This window comes from Vanacampus margaritifer, chromosome 17, assembly GCF_051991255.1.
Source record: "Vanacampus margaritifer isolate UIUO_Vmar chromosome 17, RoL_Vmar_1.0, whole genome shotgun sequence".
Taxonomy (NCBI): domain Eukaryota; kingdom Metazoa; phylum Chordata; class Actinopteri; order Syngnathiformes; family Syngnathidae; genus Vanacampus; species Vanacampus margaritifer.
In genome coordinates this window covers 9,916,002-9,928,369 of record NC_135448.1, presented here as the reverse complement: position 1 = coordinate 9,928,369, position 12,368 = coordinate 9,916,002, and the positions used below count along the sequence as shown (strand labels likewise).

General features: G+C 37.7%; 2 protein-coding genes across 2 annotated transcripts; one reads left to right on the top strand and one right to left on the bottom strand.

Moving 5' to 3' along the window:
* Positions 1-2,604: 2,604 nt before the first annotated feature.
* il6 (interleukin 6 (interferon, beta 2)) lies at positions 2,605-9,654 on the top strand. Its single transcript, XM_077549131.1, is given in 6 exon segments — positions 2,605-2,674; positions 6,555-6,748; positions 6,835-6,933; positions 7,661-7,804; positions 9,068-9,257; positions 9,260-9,654. Coding segments are annotated over 6 exon segments (771 nt in total). The 3' UTR covers positions 9,334-9,654.
* Positions 9,655-10,092: 438 nt separating this feature from the next.
* On the bottom strand, positions 10,093-12,250 carry tomm7 (translocase of outer mitochondrial membrane 7 homolog (yeast)). Its single transcript, XM_077548834.1, has 3 exons — positions 12,084-12,250; positions 11,504-11,552; positions 10,093-10,333 (listed from the first exon to the last, which is right to left on the bottom strand). Exons 1-3 carry the CDS (start codon positions 12,184-12,186, stop codon positions 10,318-10,320), a joined length of 168 nt encoding a protein of 55 aa, XP_077404960.1. The 5' UTR covers positions 12,187-12,250; the 3' UTR covers positions 10,093-10,317.
* Positions 12,251-12,368: the final 118 nt, after the last annotated feature.

Here is a 12,368-nt window from a genome sequence, read left to right as displayed (position 1 = left end):
TGTGATGAGGGGGTGGGGGATGGAGACGGTGGGGGTCACTTTTCATCATTCATTTGGACGTCATTGCCAAATTTATATCATTTACCTTTTTGCATTAATAACATTTTTGTTCTTATTTTGGGGGAAGGGGCACTCAATAAGTTCACTGTAAATAATGTTCTTTTATGTATCCTTTCATGTTTACTTTGCTGTGTTCTTTCATGATTACTTTATTTCAAGTTTTCAAGCTCACCTTTGAAAAACACCTCGGTCTCAGTGTTTTTTTTTCTGGTTTAAATAAAGTTTTTTTTTTTTACAATGTTTTGGCTGATTGTTCAACCTACAGCCATATTGACAATTCTGCGCTTACGTCACAAGTCAAAATGGCGGTCAACTCCGTGAAACGAAGCGCTCTGCTCATTGAAAAGCATTTGACTTTGGATCAATTGTAATTTGATTTGTGAGGATTATTATTTTTTTATTTCAAAATGTGTCGTTTGATTTCTATAACAGTCTGCCTGGTTTGTATGCTACCAATGCTAATCACAGGCCGTTTGTTTACATCGTGTAAAGAAGCATTTGAATTGCGAAAATATCATATGCCCGGATGTTCTGAATTGTCAATAGACATACATACTTAAAGGACATGCCCCACTGCAATATGATTGGCTATTGGATATCAGACAATATAAACTATGAAATATGTGTCTCATTTGTACAAAATAAAAACAAGGTTGTGAGAGTAATGGGATTCAAAATGATGCCATACATCATATTGTAGGGAATAATGCGTGCTTGAGTATTGTTATATGGTCCCTCTACATTAGTTTCTGCACTGCTGTGTTGAGAAAACTTAATTTAAAAACTCATTCACTGCAAAGTTTAAACTTAGAAAACTCTTTAGTTGCTTTTGCAGTCTGCTTTGGGTCATTGTCCATCTGCACTGTGAAGCGCCAAGCATTGAGTTCTGAAGCATTTGGCTGAAAATGAGCGTCTGATATTGCCTGACACACTTCAGAATTTATCATGCTGCATTTGTCAACAGTCACATCATCAATAAATACAAGAGAACCAGTTCCATTGTCAGCCTATTATTTGATGTTGTCAGCTCCAAAGATGATTTGTGGCTAAACGTGTTGTCTTTTGCCAACCTGAAAACCAGAAGCCTCTGGCGTTAAAAAAAAAGAAAAGAAAAAAAAGATCCATCTAAGATAAAAAAAAACACAAACAGGTTAATTGTATTTTCCCCCCAGTTGTTTTCATTAGCTACTTAGCATTTTTAGTTTGTCAGCTTACTTTGTTTTGACTACATAAAAACAAATCAATAATAGCGCTTGGTTTAAAAAACATTTTGTTTCATTGTGCCAAGTTAAGAAAAAGGGTATTGTAGCTTACATAATTGACAGTAAAAGTTATTTTTTACACTTGCACTTAACTACCTTCCAGTCTGTAATTATTTACTTTTACCAGACTTTTTTTTTTTTGTACTCAACTATCTATACTTTTACTTAAATATAGTGTGAGCACCTTTCCACAGGTAAACAAAGCTAGCCTTATCTGTGTGTGTGCGTGTTTGGGGGGCTGCTATACATTCCAGTTTAACCTGAAGCAGACGGCAGGTGAGTTGAAATATGAGATGGCTGTTTGGTGTATCAGACACAGTGGCTCCACGTCTTTTAAAGGCGACATATTGTGCATTTTGTTTTCTCACAATTTAAACGTTTTCCTGGGTGGCTCGGTGAAGTAGTGGTTAGTGCGTCTACCTCACAGTTTTGATGTCCAGAAGAAGCAGGGCCTAGAGCTGAGGCGGCGCCAGAACCAAAGCCTCAAGATGTTATTAAGACGAACTGGTTCTGCATCAATTTGCCACCATGGAGGTTGAAGGACACCAGAAACAAGGGGGAGAACCAGACAAAACAAAATTAGAGTCGAGGCCAGTTTTAAAAAAAGATAAAGTAGTCGATATATTCCCAGATTGGAGCATGCTAGCAAGGCGTGTGTTTAGACAGGCTTTGATGAAGGTGACGCTCGCTCTGGGACCGAGCCGCAGAATGAGGTGGAAATACTGAACATTTAATTGAAGACATCAAGTGAACATGGTTGAAAGAGAGAATTTTTTTTTTCAACTGAAGATTTCTAAAGGAAGTCGATCTTGCCACTGCGGATGACATGACAAGCTGTGCAGAGTTCATCTCCAGTGCACTTGGATAACTCGGCTGTCAGCTCAACTTTTCTAGACTGTATTGGCTAATTTAGGTTATTTTCAAATCTGTTCAAAAAAAGGTTACGCACAAAATGCATAATAAGACAAGACCAATCCAGTAAAGGTTCATTCGTTTCTTTGAACAAAACATAACATTTTCACAGGCCTCCTTATGTTGTCTTTACTAAATTGCTGAGAAGAAAAAACAAGAAAAGGGAATTACACCCACCCTCCCCCTGACTGTGGAGAATGCTGAAATAAACTGCTTGGTGGGCCCGAGGGATTCCACTTACACCCGCCACTGGTACTTGTGCATACAGAGCAGCAGATGCACACACAGCAAATAAACCTGATAATATGGCATGTTGAATAGATGATCCCAGCATAATATCTGCAGGTTGCACATAGGAGCAAAAGCGAGGATGGATTACTGCGTAAAGGAGAAGGAGGGGATGGGGAACATCAGGAACATGAGGGACAAGAAGGGAGACAGTGTGAAGCAATTACCATAGGAGTTGGTAAAGCCTTTCATCCCCAAACTGTCACGGCGCACACACAAATACAGTATGTATGCAGTCCCATCATTTTTTTCCTCCTCCCCCAAGCTTGTGTCCTGCATACAAACTCCGCATCTGCGCGCACACATGGTCAGGCCTCAGACGTCTTCCTTTATCACACACTACTCAGAAAACGCTCTTCAAACAAATGCACTCCCGATTAAATATTGAAGAGTGCCCGCCTGAGCTTAGCTGAGCCAAGATATGATTCCTCTTATGGATTTCAACATCCACAGATGAGGAATAGGACAGAGTGAGCTAAAAGTAGTAGGCCAGGAAAAAATAAAAATAAAAAGATTGCAGCGGTGCCTTGAGATTCAAGTTTTATCCGTTGTGTGACCCCATTCTTAGCAAAAAAGAAAATAGTATTTGAAATCATCTTTTCCCATTGAAATGAAAGGAAATGCCAATAATCCAGGGATGTGATTTGACCAAAGTGAAATTATCTGAAAATTTAGCCGGGGGTCTGGGGGCTCATGGGTTTTCCGTGTTTTTAAGTACTTTCAATGCACTCACATGACAAAGAAATAGACAAAACAACAGCATAAATTTTCAATGTATATTGAACTATCCCATATAAAATGGCAGTTTTAGTCAACTCAAAATCAGTCACATTCAAAAACATTGGACTGCCTTTGCTTTTAAAAACTATCACTGAGAATATCATCATATTTAACTAATGTGATTACTAAGTTAACACATAAATAATGTTGAAGAGTTCAAATTTCATGAACAAATAATTGTATCATGACCAAATGAAAAGTAACTCATATTAGAGCATACCACAAATGTCTTTGTTATAGCAGAAGATGTTATCTGTCGGAGTCATGTGCATACACAATGAACTACTAAAAAAAAAAAAAAAAATATCTGAAATTTTTTTGGGGGGGGGGAGATAAAAAAAGCGGAACTCCGCGAATTAGCGGAAAAATCACATCCCTGAATCTGATTGAGCCTTCCACAAAAAAGCAAAGCATGAAATCGGCCAACAAGCCGCTCATATCTCGAAAAACCTGGAAACTAAGACACTTGTATCTCAAGGCACGGCTGGACTTTGATTAGAATTGGTTGAGGATTTGACCCGTCGCATTGGGTCAAGATGATAACACAAGTAATCAATGGAATAATGATCGATAAGATAATAGATTCTAAAAATATTAACAGAGCATTTTTTACTGTCTATAGCTAGCTCCCTTTTAGGAAACTGCCTCCATGTCATTTTCCCACTATAACTCCCTACCCATTCCTAACTTGATTTAACTAACTTAAAATAACAAATAATAAAATAATGTATATATGTATTAACTTTATTGTGTGTTCCCTGCGGATACTGGGTTTATTTAACTCTCTAAATTGTTCATAGAATATGAGTGTGAATACTTATTTGTCTGTATTTTCCCTTCGATTAGCTGCCATTATAAGTGTACACTACCTCGCTTCTTGCAAAGCCAGCTAGGAAATAGCTGACCTCTTGAAGTCAAGCGGTAGAAAAGGGTTGCAAGGCTGCTCTCTTGACTACACTGCTTCAACACTGCTATCTAGCGTTATCAACAGTACACTGCAGACTACAGTCAAGCAGCATGCCGTTAAATGCAGATTGATGCTGGTCAGCAGGCGACCACTAGAGGGCGACCCAACCACACGGCGATGTCTTTTAATGAGTTCTTTAGGCACAGCAAACATAAAACGGTCACAAGTGTATTTCATAAAGCTCATCAGAGGGTGGATGTACAGATAACGTAACAATACTCTCAGACATGTATTCTTTACGACTGGTTTTACTTTTGACTTATTTGAATGGCCCCATGTAAATGTGTGTATATTACTGCCCCCAAGTGGCCATGGTGCGCATGAGTGTACGTTTGAGAGTGCTATTTTTTTGTAGAAAATAATTAGGCATATAAAAACTTTGAAATTGCATTATTTGCAATCATACCACTTTGACGACCCACTATAGCATTCATGCGCCTAAACTTCATCTCATTTATCCATCCATTATCATCTCTCATAGGTCAAATCCACAAGGGCGTACAAAACAAAACGTTTCTGATGCAAACATACACTGGTGACATTTGACCTACAATTTTCCTGAGTGCACAATGAAACTATTTTATGAAACCAAAAATGAACCACACTTCCCTTTTGGTATTTTTCACTGATGAAAGGCTAAAACGAGAAATCAGTCATGTTGAGACTTTGTCAAATGGCAATTTCAGCCTGGCAATGAAGTCACACACGACTTCACTAGAAATATGAGAGGAAATGGGAAGCTTGGTCTGATGTTAGAAGCTTGACGCTCATTATGCAACTTGTACAGCAGGCTCTTCAAACATACTCAACCACAAAACGGTTAAACTCATTAAACATATGTTTAGCTTTCAAATTTCTTGTTCCTGATTGTCCTACATTTTCAATTGCCAGAATTGAGGAAAATTAATAAAATGGCTACAGTCGCATAAATGAAAATAATGAAACACGAATACGTAAACCCGCTCTTACAACATCCTCAAGATAGCAAAACCAATGTCAACACTGGAAGTTTTCATTTTATTCTCACTGGAGTTACGCTAATTGATGAGTTAACTATAGCAAAAATAGACAGACGTGACATGAAATAGTCTCGTGTTTAAATATTCGATACAGGTTACTGCAAATATTTTACACTAAGTACCACCTCATCAATTCATTAAAGTACAGTGGCTTCCTTTTTGAGTCTCAAGTATCAAAGGTTTGGCCATTATCAGCGACTAAACTCTGAGAGGAAAATATTACTTCACCATTCACAATAATAAATGTTATTAAAGAATCCATCATACTTAATGTTATTTATTTCATTTTTTTTCTTAAAATAACTATTATGGTTTTAATACAACTTCATTATCATAAGTTTGTGATAGACTATTTCAGGTTTCATTTTTATCGCCTCTGTTCATTTAAATCATGTCACATTTTACATATTATTTATTAAAACTGTTATTTTTACATACATAAGTGATTTATTTTACTTTTTTATTTGATTGGCTAAACGTAAATGCATTCAGTTAAATATAACAGAACTGTGCTTGAAAAAATGTGTTGTACTCATAAAGTAATCAAATGTAACATATTGAATTTAAAAAAATTTAATAATAATTTGTTTACTTCACAAGTTATGATAGCAGAAAACGAAGTTACCAAAACGTCCGAAACGGAGAGTGCTGGTGGTGGTATGCATTGTGAGCAGCAAGTGTGGCCTTGCCAAATAGAGTATTTATAATATTGGCAGAGTAAAAGTAAATGGTGCCAAGATCAAATTTTGCTTAAGGAACTTTTGCTGACTTTGCAGCTAAATTCCAACAATACGGTCTACACAAAGGAAACTGTAAACTGTCTTTTGAATGACATGACGTATAACAAAATGTCATCACATCATCAATACTGATCCATGATTTCTAAAACCACGACCAAGTATTTTCAGCATCTGATTCATAGATGTGCTAATGTATGAATAACTATGAAGCAAATGAGGTCAAAAATATACTGAATGGAAAATACAGGTTTCGGGAGGGACCAAACAAAAATTACAATATCACACAAATGAATAATTGAAGCAGGAAGCTATTATGAAATTCCTGCAGTCAGAAGAGTATATAATGGCGGGACCATGTGAAGACAAGACAAGTTCCACGAACCCAACTGGAGCCCAAGAGGAATCTCGACTCGGCCAGTGACGCAAAACATGCCTTCACAAATGTGTAAGTTTTGCAGTGGTGACCGTTTCCTGTTTTGTGTTCCTCTTTTGCCATCCATTCATACTTTTTCATGCGGCCACACAGACGCACAAATTCTTGCTGTGGGTTTGCTGGCCTTTCTGGTACTGCGTGGCACCGCAGCTCCGCTTACAGAAGCGCCCACGGCCTTTCCATCAGGTGGCAGCTCAAGTGAGGAAAAAAGTGAGCCCTCCAATCCGTTGAGCTCTCTCGAGGTTTGGGACTCGGTTCTGGCTTCCGCTAGAGAGCACCAAAAAGCTGTAAGTGGAACTTCAAAAGTCTCTTCATTGTCATATTCCGTTCTATCTGTAATACTTAATTTTCTTGTGGCCAATTCTGATTTCAGTTTGAAGATGAATTCCAAAACAGTGTTGAGTTTGCTTTACTGGAGGACAACGAAGTACCACAACTTCCACCAAACTGCCCCAGATCCAACTTCAGCAAGGTAAGAACCAGAAGTGGAAACGCTGTACTTTATGGCTAGTATTTAAATTAAAAAATAATAAAAAAAATACCTCTAGTAAAAGTAAAAACATAATGACTTTGGAATGAATAAAAGTTTTAAAAAAAACAACATTTTTTTTACAGTCAATTATATATTTTGATTTCCATGTGACTTCATTTAGTCATTTTCACTTTCCATACAGTACGTCACCTTGTTGAATTGCTAGCTAGCATTGTCTTGACTTTTATGTTGTGTGGGTTATCTAAATGTTATTTGTTTTTAAAAGTAGGTTATCAAATTCAAAAGATATCAAGAAATACATATTCAAGCAACTCTGTTCAAATATCCGCTGTTTCTACCGATGCTAACAGCTAAAACAGTTTGCTAGCATTATGCTAAGTGCACTTTCCTAAAGCAAAGCTACGTGATTGTTTCAAACACAACAACCTATAGTGCTCTTTGTTTAATGTTTATTTTGACAGTAGACTTCAACCGGGAGTGGCATTAAACAGCTTGAAGCCTTTTTGTTGTTGAATAGTTCAATATTTGCCAAAAAGACGCTTAGTGTGAATCTGAAATGAATTTACTGCCACCATTCTGTATACTGTATACAGCTTGTATCAGTTTGTCCATGCAAGTCAAAGCAGCAAAAACTAACTAAATAAAAGAAAAAAAGAAAGTCCACGAATGATAGATTGGCTTACGTTGATTTTTTTCTTCTCTCCAGGAGGCGTGCCTCCACAGGCTGGCCCGAGGTCTGTCTATTTACACGAGTCTTCTGAAGCACGTTGAGAAAGACTATCCCGACAGTGGAATTCTGTCCGAGGCCAAACAGTACACTGCAATCCTGCTCCAGAATATCAAACAAAAGGTACGTTCGTAATGTGCTGCCCAACAATTTAGGGATTTCGTGACTTTGTCCAGGTTACCAGAGTGACTTCTTGCTAGCCTAATAGCATAATTGCCAAAGAAGCGTTCCTGCGGATTGCACTGAATATATTAATCTTAAAAACAAGGCATTAATAGGGTAGATGCCACGGACTCCCCGACTTCCGGGTTTCACACATTAGCGTCGTTTCCGGCCACTGATGGCCGCGTTCCAACACTCGCACGACCACCCCTGGCCCTCCCAAACCGCGAGCTCCCATCGGCGGGAACGCAAAAACTGTGACGCGGCCCACAAGTAAACAGGTTACTGGAAACAAAGCTGATGTATAAAAAAGAAAACAGGAAGTCCCGCCACCTCCGTGGCATATAATCTATTGGTGGCATTAAAATGTATTAACTCATGCTATCAGAAGTCTTAAATGTTTTTAACACAAATAAAGTAAGATTTTATGGTTGTAAATACATTCAGATCCAAGGGGCGAAAAAAAGCGAAACAGAATAAACAAATCAGTGATGTGGCTTATGTACTGTAACAACTTTTAAAAACATGGTACATTGAGAACATTGAACATTAGAAAGTATTGAATTTAGCTTGGCAAAAAATGTAGCAACCCAGCTAAGCCCTTTTGAACGTCTTGTCATAATATTAACAAACACCAATATACTCGCTGAAAAGTTTTCTTTTTTTCCTTCATTCTTATATGTAAATTCTCAGTCATCAACGTCATGGTGATCTACAAAAGTTGAATTGAGGCAACTGGACTTTACGTTTGTTGTTTTTCATTTAAAATTAGGCTAACGATACTGTATGTTAAGTGTTAGCATTCAAGCTAATTTCCTTTAACATGGGTTCCCAATTATCATAGGGCACAATGTAAAATCCTTTCTATCTACCTTTGTGTTTTAGCTGATATGTTGCGCTAAGCTAGCTCTTAATTGTCCCTAGGGGATAAATAAAGTTATATTGAATTGAATTGAATACCACCTGTTAGCATTCTACAGTCGTTCAAAATTGCACCAATGGATACTCCCCCCCCCCCCCCCTCTATAAGGAGGCTTGACTGGGAAAATAATCAATAGATGTTTTATAATGTAAAATAAAATGCTTGAGGTGCATATAACCCTTTCACAGACAGTTAGCACGCCCGTTCCAAATTTCCACCGGAATTTCTCAAATTCTATGATGTTGCTGTCTTTCTTTATAATACATAATTTGACAGTGTATTTTTTTTACTCTGTTCTGCAGATGAAAAAGCCAGAAGAGGTGACAGGCTTGAGCAACAGCCAGGAAGCGAGCTTGCTGGGATCATTGGACAATCCAGATGTTTTTCACAGAAAAATGACGGCGCACAGCATCCTGCGGCAGCTCTACATCTTCATGGTTGACGGCAAGAGGGCGCTGAGCCGGAAGGACAGACAGAGGGGAAGACCTGCCAAGGCCGGCATCCATAATATGTTGTAGTAGTCATATCCGCAATGGTGGCTGCCGCGGGAAAATTGGGCGAAACATGAAGCAAATTATGGGAAGTTGTCGTAGCTGCAGTGCGATGCAATCCATTGACGGAGTGATGATGTCTTTGTAGTTTTTGAACGACGCACTGAAAAGTTTTTGGGGGGTTATTTATTCTTTGGAAAAAATATTTATTGCTCACACAAAATCCCATTGTTGTGGACAGAATGTTCATATTTAATTAGCTCTTATACTTAAAGGCAATGTAACTATATTTATTTCAGGAGTTTGTCTTTACTGAATGTATTTTGTAAACATGAATAAAATGTATGTGCCTATTTATGAATCAAGCTGTTTAAAATAAAACTTTTGCTGAAGTCTAATGACTGCAACGTATTCCCACTCTGATTAACACTCGGTAAAACCTCCAATGCGATTGGATTATTATTTATTTTTTTAGTTATATCACACATATTTTATTATTTTATGGTAATGGGTAAGTCTCAAATTACAATATTGTACATATTTATAGTTAGACATTTTTAACAGGTGAATATTTTCAACATGGCCAATACCTACATAAATTTGATATTAAAAATCAGTGATGGTTTCTTACGTTATTTTTTTTTAAGAGTGACGTTTGTAAGCCATAATCGAAACTATAAAGATCAAAATCATGAAATATTTCACTCCATGTGTTGTGAATCTTTACAAGAATTGCCCTTTTCAAAACACGTTTTCCATGATATTCAAACATATTGAGATCTATTTGTATAGAGTATATTTTCAATCTTCAAAAAAAAATAAGGGCACTTATGGAATCTATTGTCAGACATTTATTGACACTAACATGGAATACAGGGCAAACCTAAGTCAAGACAATGTCATAACAACAAATAAATAGCTGTGACTAAATCCTCGTATTTTAAAAAGGACAACATTGAAATTATGAATTTCAGAGCAGAATGTGTAAAAAATAAATGTTCAGTATAAGGTGGCTGTCGTGGTCTTCAGGAGGGGGTTGTTGATGTGGACATTGTCCTTTTTCAACCCCAAAGTAGACTGAAAAGAAGCAAAAACAAATTGGATGGTGATGCATACTTTTTCCATTGTTGCTTTTCGATTTAATATGTGATTATTTTTCACAGGTTCTCTTCTCATGTATTTTTAAACAAACAATACATTCATCTGCATTACAATAAACCGTATCAGATTTGCTATACAAAAATGTTTAGGTCTTATAGGTCATGCTTATGCTCAAATTAAGGCAAATGAGCCATGAATTAATATGAAAAGGCTGTTGACTTGAGAAAAATACCTTGACTTGCATTCACTACGACATTGTCACAAAGTGCAACCAAATGTGGCGTAAAACTGCCCCTTAGTGGCCAAATCGGGTACAACATGAACAGCGCTTCAAATAAAGGCACACACAGACAAAGGCAAGACAGTATTTTTTTATTTATTTAATAAAATCGATTTTGGGACATTTAAAATCGATTCTGAATCGTACTAAATGAGAATCGATTTTTTGGCACACCCCTACTACCCACTAACCGTAATGAAACATTTCTTTTTGCCCCACCCCCCAAACCGCAGCCTTCACTATTTGAAAATTATATTCTACTACATTACAATGTCGATTTGTATCCATCTGTTTGGTCCTAATACACACACTCATTCAAACTCCCCAGGAGACACACATACACAAACGCACACGAGAGAAAACGCTGACACAACAACTGCCGATGACACAGGTCAGTATTGCCACTTTTCACGAGAACTATGCCCACAATTAAATTTCTGTGGTATTTTTCCCCACACGCATGTATTGCAACATCAGACACGTAATCCTTGATACTATTTTATCTGACCTCACGAAATGGCAAATGACTGGCAGTTTGGCAGTCGTTTGATGAGAATAAAGACTCATCTCACTCAGAAGAAGTTGTATAATAGCAACTACAGTAGGTTTTTAAATTGCAATAAATGTCATAGATAAGATTGGACTTGATTTTAATTCTGGACCAATTCTGGATTGCTTACTGTAAACACAGTACACTGTTGTGCAATAATTTTGTCTTATTTGTTGTTCTTTCGGTCTCTAAATATGTTAAATAAGTTAGCTTCTACTGATTTAAAATTGTGTTTAAATATCCTAAAGTGGAGCTTAAACCCACCCCCCTACTTGATTGTGGGCAAACATTTTTATTCAATTTATTCAAGTCATACCCCAGGACTGAGGGTTCCGGCATTCCTGGATCTGCTCCTCGTTTGAAGCCTGTTACATGAAATAAAACAAAAAGAACAATATTAGAACAAAAAGCACAGAGCAGGAACACGACATATACATTCCAATTGAAAAACTTAAAAAACATTTTATTTTTGCCCTGCGAGAGCATCAGTCAGATTAGAAAAGAATGAATGATGAAGCAGTTATTACCAGAAGACACCGCAGTTGTGAAACCATTCACAAATTTGCATCTCGAGTTTGACAAATGAGGGGAAAGGCCAGGTCGGATTGGTGTGAACCAAGTGTTGACATCCTTATCGGTGTTTCCGATGCGAGTCATTTGCAAATTTTTAGACCTGATAACGCTTCACAACTTGAACGTGTGAACTTCCCAGTTCCGAGTCAATGTGCCAAAGGCACACGTTTTACATCTAACAAAAACGTCTTTCTTTTTTTTTTACACCACAGAAGAGCCAATTACAGTACAGTCATCACGCTGTCAGCACGCTAATGCTAGCTGGCTAACATGAGACCAGCGTGTTTAATAACAGCGAACTTATTTCACGCCTTCATACTGACCCAAGTACAGCACTGTAGGAATAAAACCCCATCGGATGGCGAACTGTCCGCACTGGAACAGTTGCTGCAGCCGCTGCTTGGTCTGTTGACTTATTTTTGCCATGTTTCGTTTGCAAGTTCAGCAGCGAGAGCGCCGGTACGTGCTATCAAGGACACGGAAGAGGAAATGTGCCATCACAGGGGGGGAAACGTTTAGCTTTGTGTCGCCATCTTGTGGCTGGGAGACGCAACAGCTTGTTTTTACTGTACGTACTTCTGTACAGTATGTGTCCAAATGTCACATTT

Excerpts from the sequence above, each read along its gene's own strand:
- tomm7 (XM_077548834.1), bottom strand. The coding sequence starts at position 12,186 with ATGGCAAAAATAAGTCAACAGACCAAGCAGCGGCTGCAGCAACTGTTC. Across the intron at positions 11,553-12,083 it reads TCCTACAGTGCTGTACTTGG|GCTTCAAACGAGGAGCAGAT; the intron begins GTCAGTATGAAG and ends TTCATGTAACAG.